The sequence below is a fragment of the Acinonyx jubatus genome, chromosome A2 (assembly GCF_027475565.1).
Source record: "Acinonyx jubatus isolate Ajub_Pintada_27869175 chromosome A2, VMU_Ajub_asm_v1.0, whole genome shotgun sequence".
NCBI classification, from domain to species: domain Eukaryota; kingdom Metazoa; phylum Chordata; class Mammalia; order Carnivora; family Felidae; genus Acinonyx; species Acinonyx jubatus.
The window spans coordinates 153,908,019-153,925,208 of NC_069383.1; the positions used below are offsets into that span (position 1 = coordinate 153,908,019).

Consider the following 17,190-nt stretch of genomic DNA (forward strand, 5'->3'; position numbering starts at 1 on the left):
TTCGTCTTGATTGGCTGAGCTAGGAGGTGCGCGTGCGCTCTCGGCGTCTAGAGCTGGGCCACACTTTTCCGTTGTGGGTGGGGCCGGGAGGGTCTGGAGCGACCTCATCCTTTACATCCTGTCCTCTGCCACACTTCCGGCTTTCAAGCCCAATTCCGGTTTTTTCGGCCTTGGGCCTCCTTGATCTGCGAAGCCGGTTTGACGGAACCCCGAAGCCGGTTTGACGGAACCCCGTTTCCTAAAATACAGTGGTCTCTTGATTGTTTTGCGTGCACTTGGGGTTCTGTTCCCTTTTATTGCTGTATTTTGAAAGTTTAATAGATAACCTAGTTTTGTAAACCTAATCAGTTCTTACTAGTTTTTCAGTTTTTGGGCGATGGTAGCATTCTGTGAAATACATGTCAATGGCATTTGAAAAAAGAAAAAATTAAATGTAGTCTATTGGGGCTCCTGGCTCAGTCGGTGGAGCATGCGACTTTTTTTTTTTTTAAGTTTATTTATTTATTTTGAGAGAGAGTGCACCTGTGAACATGATGGGGGGAGGGACACAGAAGAGAGAGAGAGAGAAAGAGAATCCCAAGCAGGCTGTGTGCTGATAGCGAGATTTGATCCCACCAACCCCCAGATGGTGACCTGAGCCAAAATCAAGAGTCAGATTCTTCACTGACTGAGCCACCCAGGCGCCCCTAGTATGCAACTCTTAACCCTAGGGTGGTGACTTCAAGCCCCACTTTAGGCGTGGAGCCTACTTTAAAAATAAATAAAAATAAATAAATAAATAAATAAATAAATAAATAAATACAAACAAATAAAATGTGTTCTATTGAGGTATCATTTATAATCAGTAAAATGCACTCATTTTAATTGTGCCCTTTGATGAATATCATCACATTTACACGCCTATGTAATCACCTCCACAATCAAGATCTAGAACACTCCATTCCTACAAAGTCCTTTCTTCTCCTTCCCAGTTAATCCCCCCCCCCCATCGTTCTCCCCAGGCAACTCCAAGTCGGTTTTCTCTCACTATAGATTAGGTTTATATTTTGTAAAAGCTTTATGTACATGGAATTCTACTGTATACATTCTTTTGAGCTAGAGTTCTTTCTTTTTTTAATTAAAAAAATTTTTTGACATTTATTTTTGAGACACAGAGTCCTAGCGAGTGAGGGGAAGAAAGAGAGGGAGACTCAAAATGTGAAGTAGGCTCCAGGTTGTCAGCAGAGAGCCCAGCGCAGGACTCGAACCCATGACCTGAACTATGAACTCATGACTGTTGCATCCACACGACTCCTGAAACAGAATGCTACGGGCACCAGTGACAGTTGCAACAAAGTTTATTACAATGAGACGCAAGGCCGACCGATCGGGACCAACACTCTTGATAAGAGTGTGGCCCCGAACAGCCGGGGTACAGAGTTTTTAAAGCCGATCACATCGTTTTATCATTATCTGGGAACAGAACAGAGAAACAGTTCCCAGATGAGTTAGAAACAGTTGCCAGATGAGTCAGAAACAGTTATCGAATGAGGTGATTATTTTAGACTTTCTGCCGCTAAGTTGCAACCAGTGGATCTCCTTGACCTTGTCTCTGATGCTCTTTTTTGAGCTTTTGTTTCCTTCATTGGTAAAGCCTGATTCACAAGAGTATGAAGTATGATTTACAAGAGTAAAAGCAAGGTTGTTATCTTTTGACCTTCAGTGTCAGAACAAAGTTGTTATCTTTCAAGCTAAGCGTTAGCCCTACAGTACAATTTAACCCTTACAATGACCTGAGCTGAAGTTGGACACCCAACCGACTCAGCCACCCAAGTGCCCCATGAGCTAGGGTCCTTTCAAGGAGCATAATGTGTTTGAGATTCTTCCTTTTGGGGGGTATAAAAGGTCCAGAACTTGATTTGGAAAGAACAGTCTCTTGTCTGCCTTACTGCGACCTACACACCTTTAAAAAACAAAACAAGGGGCGCCTGGGTGGCTCAGAGAAGCATCCGACTTCATCTCAGCCCACATTGTAACCACTTCAAGTTGTGCAACTCATTGGCATTAAATGCATTCACAATGTTGTGCATCTGTTTATTTGTATTTGATTGCAAAAGCTATGCAAACATTATTTGCAGAATATGTAATTAGAAAAGTACTGAGAAGCCCAGAGAAGACAGTAATCACTCCCATCTGGAAATAATGTCTGTTACTGTTTTGATTTCTCTATTTCCAGTCTCTTATTATCTGGAATGTTAAAAATAAAATGGGATTTTATTCTAAAGTCGCTTTATCGCTGACCTTTCCCCCATCAAAATGTTGTGACTGCTTTTGTATGTGGAGTCAAACACCGAGGGAAACAGAGAAGAAACTCCAAATGTCCCATAATCCTCTGCTGACATTAAACATATATATGCATGCCCATGTCCCATGTGAGAAAACCACACAGTACAGAAAAAGTTAAAAGAAGAAAGAAAGCAAAAAAGTAGAAACTTCTCTTCCCACCTCTTTCCAAAATGATTAACAATTTCATTTTTATATTTTTCAGCACAAAAGTGTGTATGCCCACATCTGTACATCTGCACAATGTCTTTTTATTTCTGTCTTCAGTTTGTCATCTAGCAAAATGTCTTGGAGCTCTTTGCAAGGCCCCAGTCATCTCCACTCACCCTCGTCAAAGGCTGGGTGTCCTGCGGCTGAGTGAGGCCCCTCCCTAATCAAAGCCCATCTAACGTGCCCACAAATCTTAGCTCAATTTTGCAAGTGGCCTGAATCCGTAGCAGTGGAGTCACTGGGTTCAAGCTTATGGAGATTTGTGCATTTTCATTTAGACTGCTACTGCCCAACTTGTGCCAAGGACTTTTGAGGGAGCATGGAGGAGGGAGAAGCAAGCGTTCCCCACCCCCTCGCCTCCGCCCCCATCAGGCCAAAGGAGGGCACGGTGCCTGACATTTCCAGTTCTGCCTGCAGGGGGCAGCAAGCGACTGCCCAATTCTCCAGCTGTAGGCATCTTTGGTGTTCCGGAATTGGATGAGGGCGTCCAGAAGGGGTAAGCTCGTTGGTGGGGCCATCCTTGACCGGATGAGCTCCCCAGGGAAGAATAGGACAGACTCAGCTGGGGTGGTCTGTTCTGCCCCAGGCAACCTAGGAGCTTTGAAGTTCCTCTCTGGCACTTCCAAGGCTGCGTGCCCTGCAGGAAGTGGCTTGATCTCTTTAACTTTCGCTTTCCTCTTTTATAAACTGGGGCTGCTGCTGCGCGGCGGCGGCAGCGGCTGATAACCACAGCTCATACTTTACGTGGATTTACATGGATCATCTCATTTGCTTCCACGGCCACCCTGTTACACAAACCATCCTGATTTTACAGGTTGGGAAACTGAGGCACAAACTGTAATCCAACCTATGCTGAGTGCTCCATCCTTGCGTTTGTCACCATAGCATGAGGCCATCCGCTGTAAGATGTGTCACTATTTTATAAACTTCGAAGACAGCACTTCTCAACCTTTTTTTTTTCATTATTATCCCCTAAAGAGAATTTAGTTTAATTTAATTTAATTTAATTTAATTTAATTTAATTTAATGAGAGAAGTTAAATGCCAGTGAATAAGTTTTTGTCGGGGAGGATTGAGCTTTGGAGGGCCACGAGCCATCAAAATATCTAAGGTTCTTTCATCCCTTCCCCACCCCTCCCCCAGAACAAATTTTCACCACCTTAGGAGAGATATTGCCCGCACTGATAATTTATGTTCTAAGGGGTAATTGTTCCAAATAAACTATGATACGGTGCTTTTGCTCACTTAAAAAAACTCTTATTTTGTATCCATTTAAAGAGTCTTGAGGGGTACCTGGGTGGCTCAGTCAGTTAAGTGTCCTACTTCAGCTCAGGTCATAATCTCGCGGCTCGTGGGTTCGAGCCCCGCATCAGGCTCTGTGCTGACAGCTTGGAGCCTGGAGCCTGCTTCGGATTCTGTGTCTCCCTCTGTCTCTGTCCCTCTCCCATTCTCTCTCTCTCAAAATAAATACACATTAAAAAAAAATAAAGAGTCTTGAGATTTAAATACATAGAGATTTTTATTTTATACTATTCCTGTGTATATATACAAAGAAAATACAATAAATCAGTTAAGGTTTTCTAAAACATTTTCATGCACAGAGTATAACTCACTGAAATCACTGGAAAAATCAACTCTACGTTGGTAATGTCTGTGCTTTATCACCCAACATCCCCCTATGTGCCATCAAGGACCCTGGTAAGGAGCATTTCTTTAAAAGACTCTTTGTTTCCAAAGAACAGATTATGGAAAGGGAAAACAGTTATCGAGGATGGAAAAACATGGCAAACACCGCCTTGCCCCAAAGGATCAAGGTCAACATTGTCGATGATGTCTTGTAGCTATCAAGTAACTCCAGGTCTGATGTGATGAAGAGGTGATGAGGAGATCACCTCACCTCTGAGGTCTTTCCTGAACCCATAAATCCAGTCCATTCACGAGAAAATGCCAGACAAATCAAAATGAAGGGCATTCTACAAAGTACCTGACTGGCACTCTTTAGGACTATCAATGTCATTAAGAAAAAAAAAAAAAAAAAGACCAAAAACCTAAAACCAGATAAAACAAAACAGACTGAAGATCAGGAGCCTAAGGAGATATCATGACTACATGCAACGTAGGATCCTGACACAGAAAAAAGAACATTATTGCAAGTATATACCCATGTTCATAGCAGCATTCTTCACAAAGAGCCAACAGGTGGAAAGACCCCAAGTGTCCATCGACCGGATGAATGAATAAACAAAATGTGATCTATCCACACAATGGAATATTAGTTAGTCTTAACAAGGAAAGAAAATCTGACACCTGCTACAATGGATGAACCCTGAAGACATCACGCCGAGTGAAAGAAGCCAGACACAAAAGGACACATAGTGTATGATTCCATTTACATGAGGTTTCTAGAACAGGCAAATTCTCAGAAACAGAAAGTGAGATGGTGGGTTCCAGGGACTGGGGGGAGGGGAGAATGGGGACTTGTTTAACGGGGACAGGCTTTCAGTTCTACAACATGAAAAGTGTTCTGGAGACAGAGGGTAGTGACGGCTGCATAACAATGTGAATGTATTTCGTACCACTGAGTCGGGCGCTTAAAAATGGTCCAAATGGTCAATGTTACGCTATGTGTATTTTACCACAACAAAAGTTAAAAAAAAAACAAAACAGGGAAATAATACAGAGCGATCCCGTGTACCCTTTTCCAGTTTCCCTCGATGGCGACATCTTATAAAACCCTAGGGCAATGTCACAGCCAGGATATTGACACTGCTACAGGCAAGACACGAGCAGTCCATCATCATAAAGATCAGTCCTGATGCACTTGCGTATGGCCACACCCACCTCCCTCCACCCCATCCCTGCACCCCGGCAACCAGCAACCTGTTCTCATTTCTCTAATTTAGTCATTTTAAGAATGCTATGGAAATGGAACCAGCCAGTATGTAACATTTTAGGATTGGCTTTTTCCCCCCCACTGAGCATAACTCCCCAGAGATTCCTCCAAGTTGTCACATGTACCCCTTTCATTGCTAAGTAGTGTTCCATGGAATGGATGGACCAGTTTGTTTAACCATTCGCCTGTTGAAAGATTTATGGGCTGTTTCCTGTTTGGGGCTACTACGAGTAAAACGTCCGTTACAGGTTTTTGTGTGAACGTAAGTTTTCATTTCTCTGCAATTGCCCAAGAGTGCCAGTGCTGGGTCATATGGTAGTTACGTTTTTGTTTTTACTTTATTTTATTGTAGTAAGAGCGCTTAACATGAGATTTTCACAATTTTTTTTTAAGTAGGTTTCACATCCAGCACGGAACCCAAGGAGGGGTCATGACCCTGAGATCGAGACCTGAGCTGAGATAAAGAGTCGGACACTTAACCAACTGACACTTAACCTTCCCCTCAGCTGCTGTAAACCACCATTATACTTTCTCCTCACATAAGTGGAATAAGTTTTACTCATAGTAGCCCCAAACAGGAAACAACCCAAAATCTTTCTGTGATTTGTCTTTCTGTGATTGGCTTAGTTCACTGAGCAAATGCACTCAGAGGCCATCCAAGTTGTTACATACTGCAGAGTTTCCTTCTTTATAAGGCTGAATAATATTCCATTGTACGTGCCTACCGCATTTTCTTTCTCTTTTCATCCATCAACGGACATTTAGATTGTTTCCATATCTTGGCTATTGTGAATAATGCTGCAATGAACATGGGAGTGTTGTCTCTTTGAGATCCGGATTTGAATTCTTTTGGACGTATACTGGATCACATGATGGTTCTATTTTTAACATTTGTTGATTTATTTATTTCGGAGCCACAAGTGGAGGAGGGGTAGAGAGAGAGGGAAACAGAATCCCAAGCAGGCTCCTTGACGTCAGTGTAGAGCCTGATGTGGGGCTCAATCTCATGAACCGTGAGATCACGAGCTGAGCTGAAATCAAGAGTCAGATGCTCAACTAAGCCACCCAGGCACCCCTATGTTTTGTTTGAGAGAGAGAGAGAGAGAGAGCGAGCGAGAACATCCGCAAGCTGGGGAGAGGGGCAGAGGGAGAGAGAGGGACTCCTAAGCAGGCTCCATGTCCAGTATGAACTCATGAGCGTGAGATCATGACTTGAGCTGAAATCAAGAGCCAGATGCTCTAACAAACTGAGCCACCCAGGTGCCCCTAGGTTTATGTTTTTGAGACACCTCCATACTGTTTTCTATAGTGGAGGCACCATTTTGCATTCCCACACCCATGGTGTGCGGGGTTGATATTTCTCTACCTCTTCACTAACATTTATTACCTTTTGCTCTTTTTTGATAATAGCCATCCTGGCAGTGATATCTCATTGCCGTTTTGATCTGGTTATTGAAACGCAGTACTGGCGTTATGATTCTGAGTTCTACATCCCGTATGGCAAGGGGGGGATTGTTGCATCTTACTTATCGTGATGAAGATGGAATTTATCCACACAAAGATAGAATTAATTTACTTATACCATGAGAAATGACTTCTTGGAAATGCAAAAAAGAAAAAAAAAATCCCATCATTGGAGCTGGGTGTCAGAGAGGCAGCCTGTTAGCTGTAATTAATGCTTGCTGAGCTCCTGCACAACACCAGCCTTCTCGCTCTCCTCCAACTGTGTCAAACTTACTCCAGCCTCAGGGCCTTTGCACTCGCTCTTCCCACCGCCAGCGACTCTCTTCCCACTCACTATCCCCTCACTACTCAAATATCACGTCACCAGGGGTGCTTTCCCTTCCCAATCTTTTTGGCCCAACCTCATCTCTCTATCCCTGCCCTGTTTTATTTTTCTTCCTGGAACTTAGCGCTCCTGACTAATCATATATTTATTTGGTAGCTTGCCCATTGGAACGTGCGCTCTGGGAGAGCACGGCTTTTGTTCACCGATGTATTATCAGGACCTAGGACAGCACCCGAGACACAGTAGGTGCTCGACAACTAATTGTTGATGGAGGGGCCATATAACCAAATCACAGAGTGTCTGATGGGGTCAGGCATAGGAATCTGGACTTCAACCATGAGGCATGGGGAGCAAGGTCTTTACTAATTAGTTTTGTCATTGTCCTCATTTAAAAAAATGTATTTACATGCAAAAATCTCACCCTTTTTGGTGTATGGGTCTATGAGTTTTGACAAACGAATACAGTCATGTAACCAACACTACAATCAAGATACTAGAACTATTTCATCACCCCTGAGATTCACTTGTTCCCCCATCTGCAGCCCCTGGCAACCATTGATCTGTTTTCTGTTCCTATAGTTGTGTCCTTTTGAGTACGTCATATAAATGGAATCATCCAGCAGGTAGCCTCTTGAATCTGGCATCTTTCAGATAGCATGATGCATTTGAGGTCCATTCATTTTGTGTATATCGACAGTTCATTCCTTTTTATGGCTGAATCTATTGTATGGACGGGCCCCAGGTTTTGGTTTGTTTTTTTTTTTATCCATTTCCCAGGTGAAGAATATTTGTGTTGTTCCCAGTTTTGGGTAATTACGAACAGAGTTGCCATCACTCTTCATATACAAATATTTTTAGAAACAGATGTAATTGACATACCATAAAAATCACCCTTCTAAGTGGGCAATTCAGTGGCATTTATTACAGTCACAGCGCTGTGCAACCATCACCACTATCTAATTCTAGAACATTTTTATCACCCCAGGAGGAAACTCCCCCCACCTTGAGCTGTCACTCCCCATCGCCCTCCCCTGGTCCCTGGCAACCACTAATCTGCTCTCTGTCTCCATGGATTTGCCTGGTCCGAATGTTTCATACATGTGGAGTCACACATGACAGTGACCTTTTTGTGTCTGGCTTCTTTCACTTAGCGCGATGTTTTCAAGGCTCATCCACATAGTAGCATGTGTCAGTGCTTCGTTCCTTTTTATGGCTGAGTAATATTCCACTGTATGAAGGAACCACAATTTCTTTATCCATTCATCCACTCGTGCACATTTGGGTTGTTTCCATTTGGGGGCTGTTATGAACAATGCTGTGATGAACACTCACACACAAGTTTTTATGTGGACATATAGCTTCACTTCCCTCCACCTCAGAATGAAAATTGCTGGGTCACATGGTAACTCTGTGTTTAACTTCATAAAGAATCGCTGAACTGTTTTCCAAAGCAGCTGCATCATTTCACATTCCCACCAGCAGTGTGTGAGGGTTCCCGTAGCCCCACATCCTGGTCAACACGTGCTATTGTCTGTCTTTTTCGTTACAGGCATCCTAGTGCGTGTGAGTAGTATCTCACTGTGGTTTTAATTTGCATTTCCCTAATGATCAGTGATGTTCAGCATCTTTTCACATGCTTACTCTATATCTTCTTTGCCATTTGTATATCTTCTTTGGAGAGATGTCTACCCAGATCCTTTACCTGTTTTGTTTTGTTTTAATAGACTTTATTTTTAGAGCAGTTTTAGGTTCACAATGAAATTGAGCAGAAGGTACAGGTATTTCCCATATACTCCTGGCCCCTGCACATTAACAGCCTCCCCACTGTGAACATCCCCCACCAGAGTGGTGCACTTGTTACAAGCAATGAACTTACGGTGACACATCATATCATCCAAAGTGTACACGAGGCTTCACTCTTGGTGTTGTATATTCTATGGTTGTGGACAAATGTATAATGACATACGTCCACCATTACAGTATCATACAGAGTTGATTCACTGCTGTAAAAATCCTCTGTGTTCCATCTATTACTACCCCCACCCCCAACCATCTTTGCCCATTTTTTGATCTGGGATATTTGTCCTTTTATTGTAGACTTGTTAGAGTTCTTTATATATTGTGGTGACTAGTCCCTTATCAGATATATGATTTGCAAGTATTTTCTCCATGCTGTGGGCATGAACAGGTTTTTGTGTGCCCGTAGATTTTCATCTCCCTTGGGTAACTACTCAGGAGTGGGATTGCTGAATCACGGGGTAAGGGCATGTTTAACATCTAAGAAAGCTCTCCATTTTCTGGAGCGGCTGTACCATTTTGCATCACCACCAGCAATTAATGACTTCTAGTTGTTCCACACCCTCGTCAACACTTGATATTGTCAGGTTTTTTTTAAAAAATCATCCTAAGGGGGTCTTTAAAGCCTTATCATAGTCCCATTCTACCAGGTGGCTTCACACACTAGGACAGAAGAGAGTTGATGACGCTAGGAAGAACTGTGATGGTCCAGGCCAGGGAGAGTGTGGGGGTGGGGTGGGGTTGGAGGGAGGAGATCCAAGAGCAGTTCAGGGAGGCTGGGCTGTGGAGCTAGAAAAGGCTGAGCAGGAGAAGAAAGTGGAGAGACAGGTGAGACCCAGAGCAAGAAGAGCATGGAGCACCAGGCGAAGGGCTTTTGACTCCCAGGTGTTCTTCCCAAGATGATTCTGGGTCCCAATAAGGTTGGCAGCTGCTACATTGTATTTACCCATTGAGGATGCATGGTGATTATTAGCATACTAAGGGCTCTGACAAGTCCGGCAAAGAAAGAATTCTCTTGGGTATTATTTAACCAATTGTTTCTCAAACTTACACCTTGGATCACTCTTCTTGAGCCATAACATCATCATCATTATCATCTCCAAGCACATCTTGGGACCTCATTTAGCTTGCTCACCCAATTATGCTCCCAGTGCCTAAAACTGGCTTCTAACCAATGGTCAAAAGAAATTGTTTTGATTGCGTTAATGATATTAGATCTTCAGAATGACTCTATGAGTTAGGTACTGATACATCTCCCCTCTTACAAACGAGGCTTAGAGAGGTCAGGTGACTTGTCCAAGGCCACACAACTAGTGGGTGGAGAGCTAGTATTTGAGCTGGGGTGTGCCTGCAGTCTTTCCATCAGGCTGCCTGTCTCTGGAAGGCGTCCCATGCCCCCAGCCTCACCCAGTGAGGGCAGACGTGCTCTGCTGTTCTGTGACCTCCTACACAGTCCTTCTCATCCTGGTGGCCATGGACATACTCAGGCTGTTGCCCAGAGAGCTGGGCTGTAACTTGATCTCCCCCAGGCTGGGGGTGATGGGGCGGGTGGGCAGGTGACAGCCAGGGCAGGGAGATTTGCCCAGACTCTGATGTGCAGCAGCCTGGCAACCCGTGTGGCCCCGAGGAGACCAGGGGCTTCGGGAGCTTGTTCCAGAGCCCTGGCAGCGGCTTTCACCATGGGCAACAAGCAGACAGTCTTCACTCATGAGCAGCTGGAAGCATATCAGGTAGGGGTGATGCTCTGGGCCCTCGGCAGGTTTGGCAGCCTTGATTTCTTGGCCTGAGGAATGGGGACAGCATCATCTGTCTTGGGTGTGCGGTCGGCAAGGGTTCCTGGTACAGATCGGCGTGCAGAGAGGGGGTGCAGTGGGAGGGACAGGAAGGGGGCCCCCGAGGCAGGCTCTGGGCCAAGCCAATATCTCTCTCCGCAGGACTGCACCTTCTTCACAAGAAAGGAAATCATGAGGTCAGTCTGGGGAAAAGGGAGGAAGACCTGGAAATAACTTTCTATCCGTTGCTGGGTGATATTTGCAATTGGGCGGGATGGGGTGCTTTATGGTGGTTAAAGCGTGAAGGGAGGGATTGCAGCCATGGTCCGTGGGTGGAGGCGGGGATGGGGAGGCTGAGAAGCCACATCTTGTCATACTGTCACAGCCTCTAGGCTGATAAGCTTGGGCTTTTCCCAAGGGTGATGGGGAGCCACGGAGGGTATGTGAGCAGGGGTGGGGGGCAGGGGCTGGTACGAATCAGCATGTCAGAAAAATGCTAGAAAGATGTCAGAAGGCGTGTTAGAAAGATCCCGCTGAGGCCAGGGTGAAGAGCCTGGCACTGGAGGTTGGGAACCTGGGGGCAGAGTCCAGAGTCGGCTCTGGGCTGTGAAGGTAAATCAATGTAAGGGTGTGTGTGGGGGGGGGGGGGTGGGTGGCCTGAGGCTGCTGAGTTTCCCTGGCGTGAACGAGAGGGGTTGGTGGGTACCCCACATGACCGCTCAGCCCATGGAGCCATTGTCCAAAGGCCCCAACCCATGAACTCGGAGCGGTGAAACCCTAGCCGGCCGGGGTTCAGATACAGAGTGATCGGGGCCAAGGCCCCAATTGTGTGGGCACCAGATATCCATTATTGATGGGCACACCTTTCACCAGTGAGCCCCATTGTCTGGGTGAGGACAGCTCTCAGGGTCACCCTGGCCATCACGATCAGATTACCCATGGGGAAACTGAGGCTTGCACGGGGGCAGCCCACTCCAGCTCTGCAAGATGGGCAGAGCTGCAAGGGGTGTGAGGGCTGGCGTCTCGCCTGCCCTAAGCTTCTTGTTTGTCAGCAGAATAACTGGGGCTCAGAGGGGAAAGCGGAATGCTCGAGGCCATACAGAAACCCAAACCCGGGCTGTTCCCTGAGGGGGGACCCAGACAGGGAACGGACGCTCCAGATACCCCTTCCCTGAGTTCCTAGCCATCATATGACCCAGGGGCTCCTGTCTCCCCCCCGGGAAACAAACCCTAGCAGCTTGGGGGCCTCTGGCTCATCAAGGATGGTCTCCACAAGGCTGCTGCTCGTGGCGCCCCCAGTGGAGGCAGGGTGTCAGCAGGTGAGGACATTGGAGTGGAGAGCTGGCCTCACAATCCAGGCAGTGCGGGTGGCATTTGCCGTTTTGCAAAATGCCTTTCACGCATTAAAAAAAAAACAAAAAACCCTGAATATTGGGCTTTTGTCTCGGCTCTGCCCCATTTAGGAAACCCTCCCGTTATGGAGGGAGAGAAGCAAAATGTGAGGATGGGGGTCTTTAGAGGCAGAGTCTTGCCGACAATGTGATGATATCCAGAGATTCATAGACTCGCTCAGGTTCTCTGAATGCCTGATGCGCTGTCCCTCTTGCCATCCCCCTCTGCCTAGGAATGAGCCCCTACACGTTCTTCAAAGCCCAGTGTCAGCGTCCCCACTCCAGTCTCCCCTAGCTCTGGGGCCCTCTCTCCACTGTGGCCCTGTCCCCAGCGGGTAGAAGTGCCTGTGTTCGGCTCTGTGTGCTTGAGGCCTGGGCTCAGAGTGGATGACTCTTGGGGACCCAGGGTCCTCCAGTGGGTAGTGGGCAGGTGCACGAGTGAGACAGAAGGGACACGTCCTCCCCAGCCCCTCTCCCAGCCCTTGCCGATGTTTCCCTCCCCACGCCAGGCTTTTCTATCGCTACCAGGACCTGGCTCCCCAGCTTGTCCCCCTCGACTATACCAGCTGTCCTGATGTGAAGGTGCCCTACGAGCTCATCGGCAGCATGCCTGAGCTGAAGGTACGCCGAGGCCAGGGGGCAGGCGGGGGAAAAATAGCAGGTCCCCTGCCACACTCCTACGAAGCGGATGCATTTTGCAGATGAAGAAACTGAGGTTCAGAGAGGTTGAGACACTTGGTCAGCGTCACACAGCTAGGATGTGAGAGAGACAGGATTCAGAACCTGGGTTGTCGGAACGATGAAATGAGATGAGGCAGGTAAAGGGTGTGGCACGGGGCCTACAGCGTGGCAGGGACTCAGGGGATGTCCGTCCTGCTTTGCATAGCAGGAGCCATTAAAAACGTAGGTTCTTCTCAGCTGGATGTTTGTCACATAGTTTGTGATGCTGAAGGGGACTCGTGGGGAGTGACTGAATAGAGAGGATCTTATCACAAGGGACAGAAACCTCATTCAAGAAAGACAAAATCTTGGGGCGCCTGGGTGGCTCTGTCGGTTAGGGGTCGGACTTCTGCTCAGGTCATGATTTCACAGTCTGTGAGTTCAAGCCCCAAGCTGGGCTTTGCACCGGCAGTGTGGAGCCTGCTTGGGATTCTCTCTCTCCTTCTCTTTCTTTGCCTCTCCCCCACTGTACTCTCTCTCTCAAAAATAAATAAATAAACTTAAAAAAAAAAAAAAGGGCGGGGCGCCTGGGTGGCTCAGTCGGCTAAACGTCCGACTTCGGCTCAGGTCATGATCTCGCGGTTTGTGAGTTCAAGCCCCGTGTTGGGCTCTGTGCTGACAGCTCAGAGCCTGGAGCCTGTTTCGGATTCTGTGTCTCCCTCTCTCTCTCTGACCCTCCCTTGTTCATGCTCTGTCTCTCTCTGTCTCAAAAATCAATAAACGTTAAAAAAAAAATTAAAGAATAAAGGACAAAATCTATTGGATCACGTGAGCAAAAACTCCAGGGGTAGAGCTGGCACCAGGTATGGCTGGAACCAGGGTCTCGACATGCTCAGGAATCTCCTTCCATCTCTCCGTGCCTCCCAGGAAGAGGCTTCAGTCTCAGGCAGCTTACCCTCTTGAGATAGTGAGGGAAGCCCCAGTGGTCGCAGATTTCCTCCCATCAGCTCTGCAACCAACAGAAGGCAGGGACCTCCATCCCCGTCTTTCAGAAAACATCCCAGGGCAGCCTCTGATTGGCCAGCTTGGGTCACCCTGCCTACTCCAGAGCCAATCAGGGTCTCCTAGTGGATGGTGATCTCTGATTGGCCTCACTCGGGTCATGTGGCTGTGTCTGGAGCCGGAAGGGTGGTCAAGGCCACGCAGACCTCAGGGGCAGAGAGAAGAGTTGCCTGAAGTCCCCTCCTGGGTCCGTGAGAGGGAGGAAGTCTTGGTGGGGAGGTACTTGCAGGTTTCAGGAAGGTGGGTGCTGAGAGCGATTCCACCTGGGGCCCTGAGACCCTGGTCAGGGATGGCCACCCTGCTTCCTGTCCCCAGGACAACCCATTCCGCCAGAGGATTGCCCAGGTGTTCTCTGATGATGGGGACGGCCACATGACCTTGGACAACTTCCTGGACATGTTTTCCGTGATGAGCGAAATGGCTCCCCGTGACCTCAAAGCCTACTATGCTTTCAAAATTTATGGTGCGTGCAGGGCCCGGGGGTGGCAGAGCGTGGGGGTGGGGAGTGGGAACAGACCAGGGCTCCAGCTGGGGGCTGTGCCTGCCACCACAGGGCTTCGAGGCCGTGCATGGCCCCGTCCTGCCCCACCTTGGTACCTGCTGACCTCACGCCCTTACTCCTTTCCAACCACACTGGCCTCACTTTTCCTCCAACACACCAAACTCGGTCTCCCTCTGGGCCTTTGCCTCTGCTGTTCCCTTTGCCTGGAACACCTTTCCCTTGACTCTTTCTCACCTTGAAGTCTAGGTCAAAAGCAGCCTCTGCCCCACATCCTATTTCTCTCTCAGCATGAAGCAGTGTTTCTTAACTTCTTGTTCATAATCTGTTCCTTTCTCTTCTTTTTTTAAATTGTATTTATTTATTTGGAGAGAGAGAGACAGTGGGAGAGGGGCAAAGAGTGAGGGGGAGGGAGAGTCCCAAGCCGACTCTGCACTGTCAGCGCAGAGCCCGCTGTGGGGCTCAGTCTCACGAACCGTGAGATCGGGACCTGAGCCAAGATCAAGAATCGACCGCTTAACTCACGGAGCCACCAGGTGCCCCTGTGATCTGTTGTTCATTTCTTACTGACTTCTCTCTGATGAGACCCCAGGGCCGCAGCCATAACTGTTTTCTTCCCCATCTGTCTTGCACGCCCGGCACATAGTAGGTGCTCAATAAAAGCTTGTTGGTTGGAGGGAAGTTTATCACAGTGCCTAGAACATAGGAGGCACTCCCTCAATACTTGTTGAGTGAATGAATGGCCTCCAAGCAGGTCCCTGCCCAATATTCTAAAGCAAGCCCCAGAGTCCTGGGTTCCCTCCGCTGCCTCAGTTTCCTCCTCTGTAACGCGGGGACAAGAGGCCTGCCGCCAGATGAGCCCCCACCCTACATCCCCATCCATCCTGCGGCACAGACTTCAACGACGACGGCTACATCTGTGCATGGGACCTGGAGCAGACGGTGACCAAGCTGACGCGGGGGGAGCTGAGCGCCGAGGAGGTGAGCCTGGTGTGTGAGAAGGTGCTGGGTGAGGCCGATGGGGATCACGATGGGCGGCTCTCCCTGGAAGACTTCCAGAACATGATCCTGCGGGCACCCGACTTCCTCAGGTGACCTTCCTGGCAATTTCCATGTCTGAGAGGGGCTCTTACAAAACTAGTGCCCAGACCCGGTTTGTGAAAGTTCCTCCATTCGTCCATCTGTCATCTCAGAGAGCATTCCCAGCCTCCCTGGCCTCAGTCCCTGCATCTTTAAAATGGGGATAATCGGGGACCCCTTGGGCACGCCCCGTGGGCGGACGCAGCTCTTTGGGTGAATGGAACATGGCTGGTCTTCAACCCTCACTTTTCTGAACATTTTGCAGTGGGCAGAGGGTACAACTGTGCTTGGCAGTCCTGGGCGGAATCAAAGCCCCCACCGGAGGGCTGAGAGCGAGTGAATACAGGGGACGGCCAGCCACCTGTTTTCGTACCTCCCGTGAGCTAAGAATGGCTTTTACATGTTTTCAATGGCGGGGGAAAGATTAAGGAATAGTAATACTGCGTGACGCATGACCTGGATAGGAAGTTCCAATTTCCGTGTCCATCAAGGGTGTTATTGGCACACAGCCACGCCTGAATGTGTACGCACCGTCTCCGGCCGCTTTCTAACTACGAGACCCAGCTGAGCCGTTGCGCAGAGCTGGAAATGTCACCTGTGTGGCTCTTGACAGAAGAAGTTGGCTGACCCCTGAGTCAGTGCACGGAAAGATTTTAGAGCCGTGCCTGGAACACAGCAGGTGCTCAATGTGTGCTGTGGTTGCTGTTGCGGCTGTTATTATGGGCGGTGTCCTTACGTGCGCAGAGGGCCCCCTTCCTCTACCTGAAGAAGCGCGGTTGGTGTCTTAGTGGAGACGCGGATAATGGCAACTTAATGAGCCCTACCACGGACGGTGCCCCTGTGTGACAGCTCCCTGTGCATTCGCCCCCTTAGCCCTCATTACAGCCCCATGCGGGAGGGATGGCTATTATCCCCATTTTACGGAGGGGTAAACTGAAGCCCAGGAAGGCACAGCCACTCACTCAGAGTCCCATAGCAAGTCTGGGGCGGAGCCGGGATGTAAACTGATCCAAAGAGATATGCTTTCAGCCCCTGTGGGAGCTGGGGGTGGGGGTGGGGGGGGCACGGCCTGGGGTTTTTGAGAGGATCCGTCTCCCCCCTTCCATGGCTCCTCGCCTATCTCAGGGACCCCCGGCGGGAGAGTCTGGGGGAACGATGAGGGAGGGTAACCCTTCGCCCGATGACACTGACCCTATATCTCTTTGCACCCAGCACCTTCCACATCCGCATCTGAGGGCACCGTGGAGAAGCCGGGTCAGAGGAGGCCGGCGTGACCTGTCACTCCACTGTGGAATCCGGCCTCCCTGGGTTCTGGGAATAAACACACGGCACTGAGTCACATCTGCTGGGAGGATGTATTTTGCACCTTAAACCTGCCGGATGGGAGACAGGAAGCCTGAGATCTCACCTCTGCCCTCACTGTGTGCGCCCCCAGGTGTGGCTACGCCCTCTGTGGGCCTCGATCTCCCCATTTACACAGGAAAGGGACTGACTTCTAGCTCTCTGTCCGCTGTGAGGGCCGGAAGCGCCGGGTAGTCGTGAGTCTCGGTGGACAGAGACCAGATGTGGAGGTCAGGTCCATGCGATCTCACCCCAGGGCTGCCCAACGTGGACCCCTTCCCCCAACCTCTCAAGTCCCCTCTTCCCCCCCCCCCCCCAGTCCTGGAGTTTCTCAAGGGGACCAAAGCTTTAACTCCTTGCCGATTAGAACTGCCA

General features: G+C 48.6%; 1 protein-coding gene across 4 annotated transcripts; it reads left to right on the plus strand.

Moving 5' to 3' along the window:
* The first annotated feature begins 10,575 nt into the window (after positions 1-10,575).
* Positions 10,576-16,813, plus strand: CIB3 (calcium and integrin binding family member 3). Of its 4 annotated transcripts, none has more exons than XM_053219708.1 (6): positions 10,576-10,740; positions 10,945-10,979; positions 12,683-12,794; positions 14,211-14,358; positions 15,290-15,485; positions 16,687-16,813. In XM_053219708.1, the coding sequence occupies exons 1-6, from the start codon at positions 10,603-10,605 to the stop codon at positions 16,706-16,708; spliced, it is 651 nt and encodes a 216-aa protein (XP_053075683.1). In that variant the 5' UTR covers positions 10,576-10,602; the 3' UTR covers positions 16,709-16,813. The 4 variants fall into 4 exon arrangements, with proteins under 4 accessions (XP_053075683.1, XP_053075681.1, XP_053075682.1 ...); XM_053219706.1 differs by lacking the exons at positions 10,576-10,740; positions 10,945-10,979 and adding exons at positions 11,164-11,221; positions 15,740-15,852; XM_053219707.1 differs by lacking the exons at positions 10,576-10,740; positions 10,945-10,979 and adding exons at positions 11,164-11,221; positions 15,740-15,852 and having other exon boundaries at positions 12,702-12,794.
* The last annotated feature ends 377 nt before the right edge of the window (positions 16,814-17,190 follow it).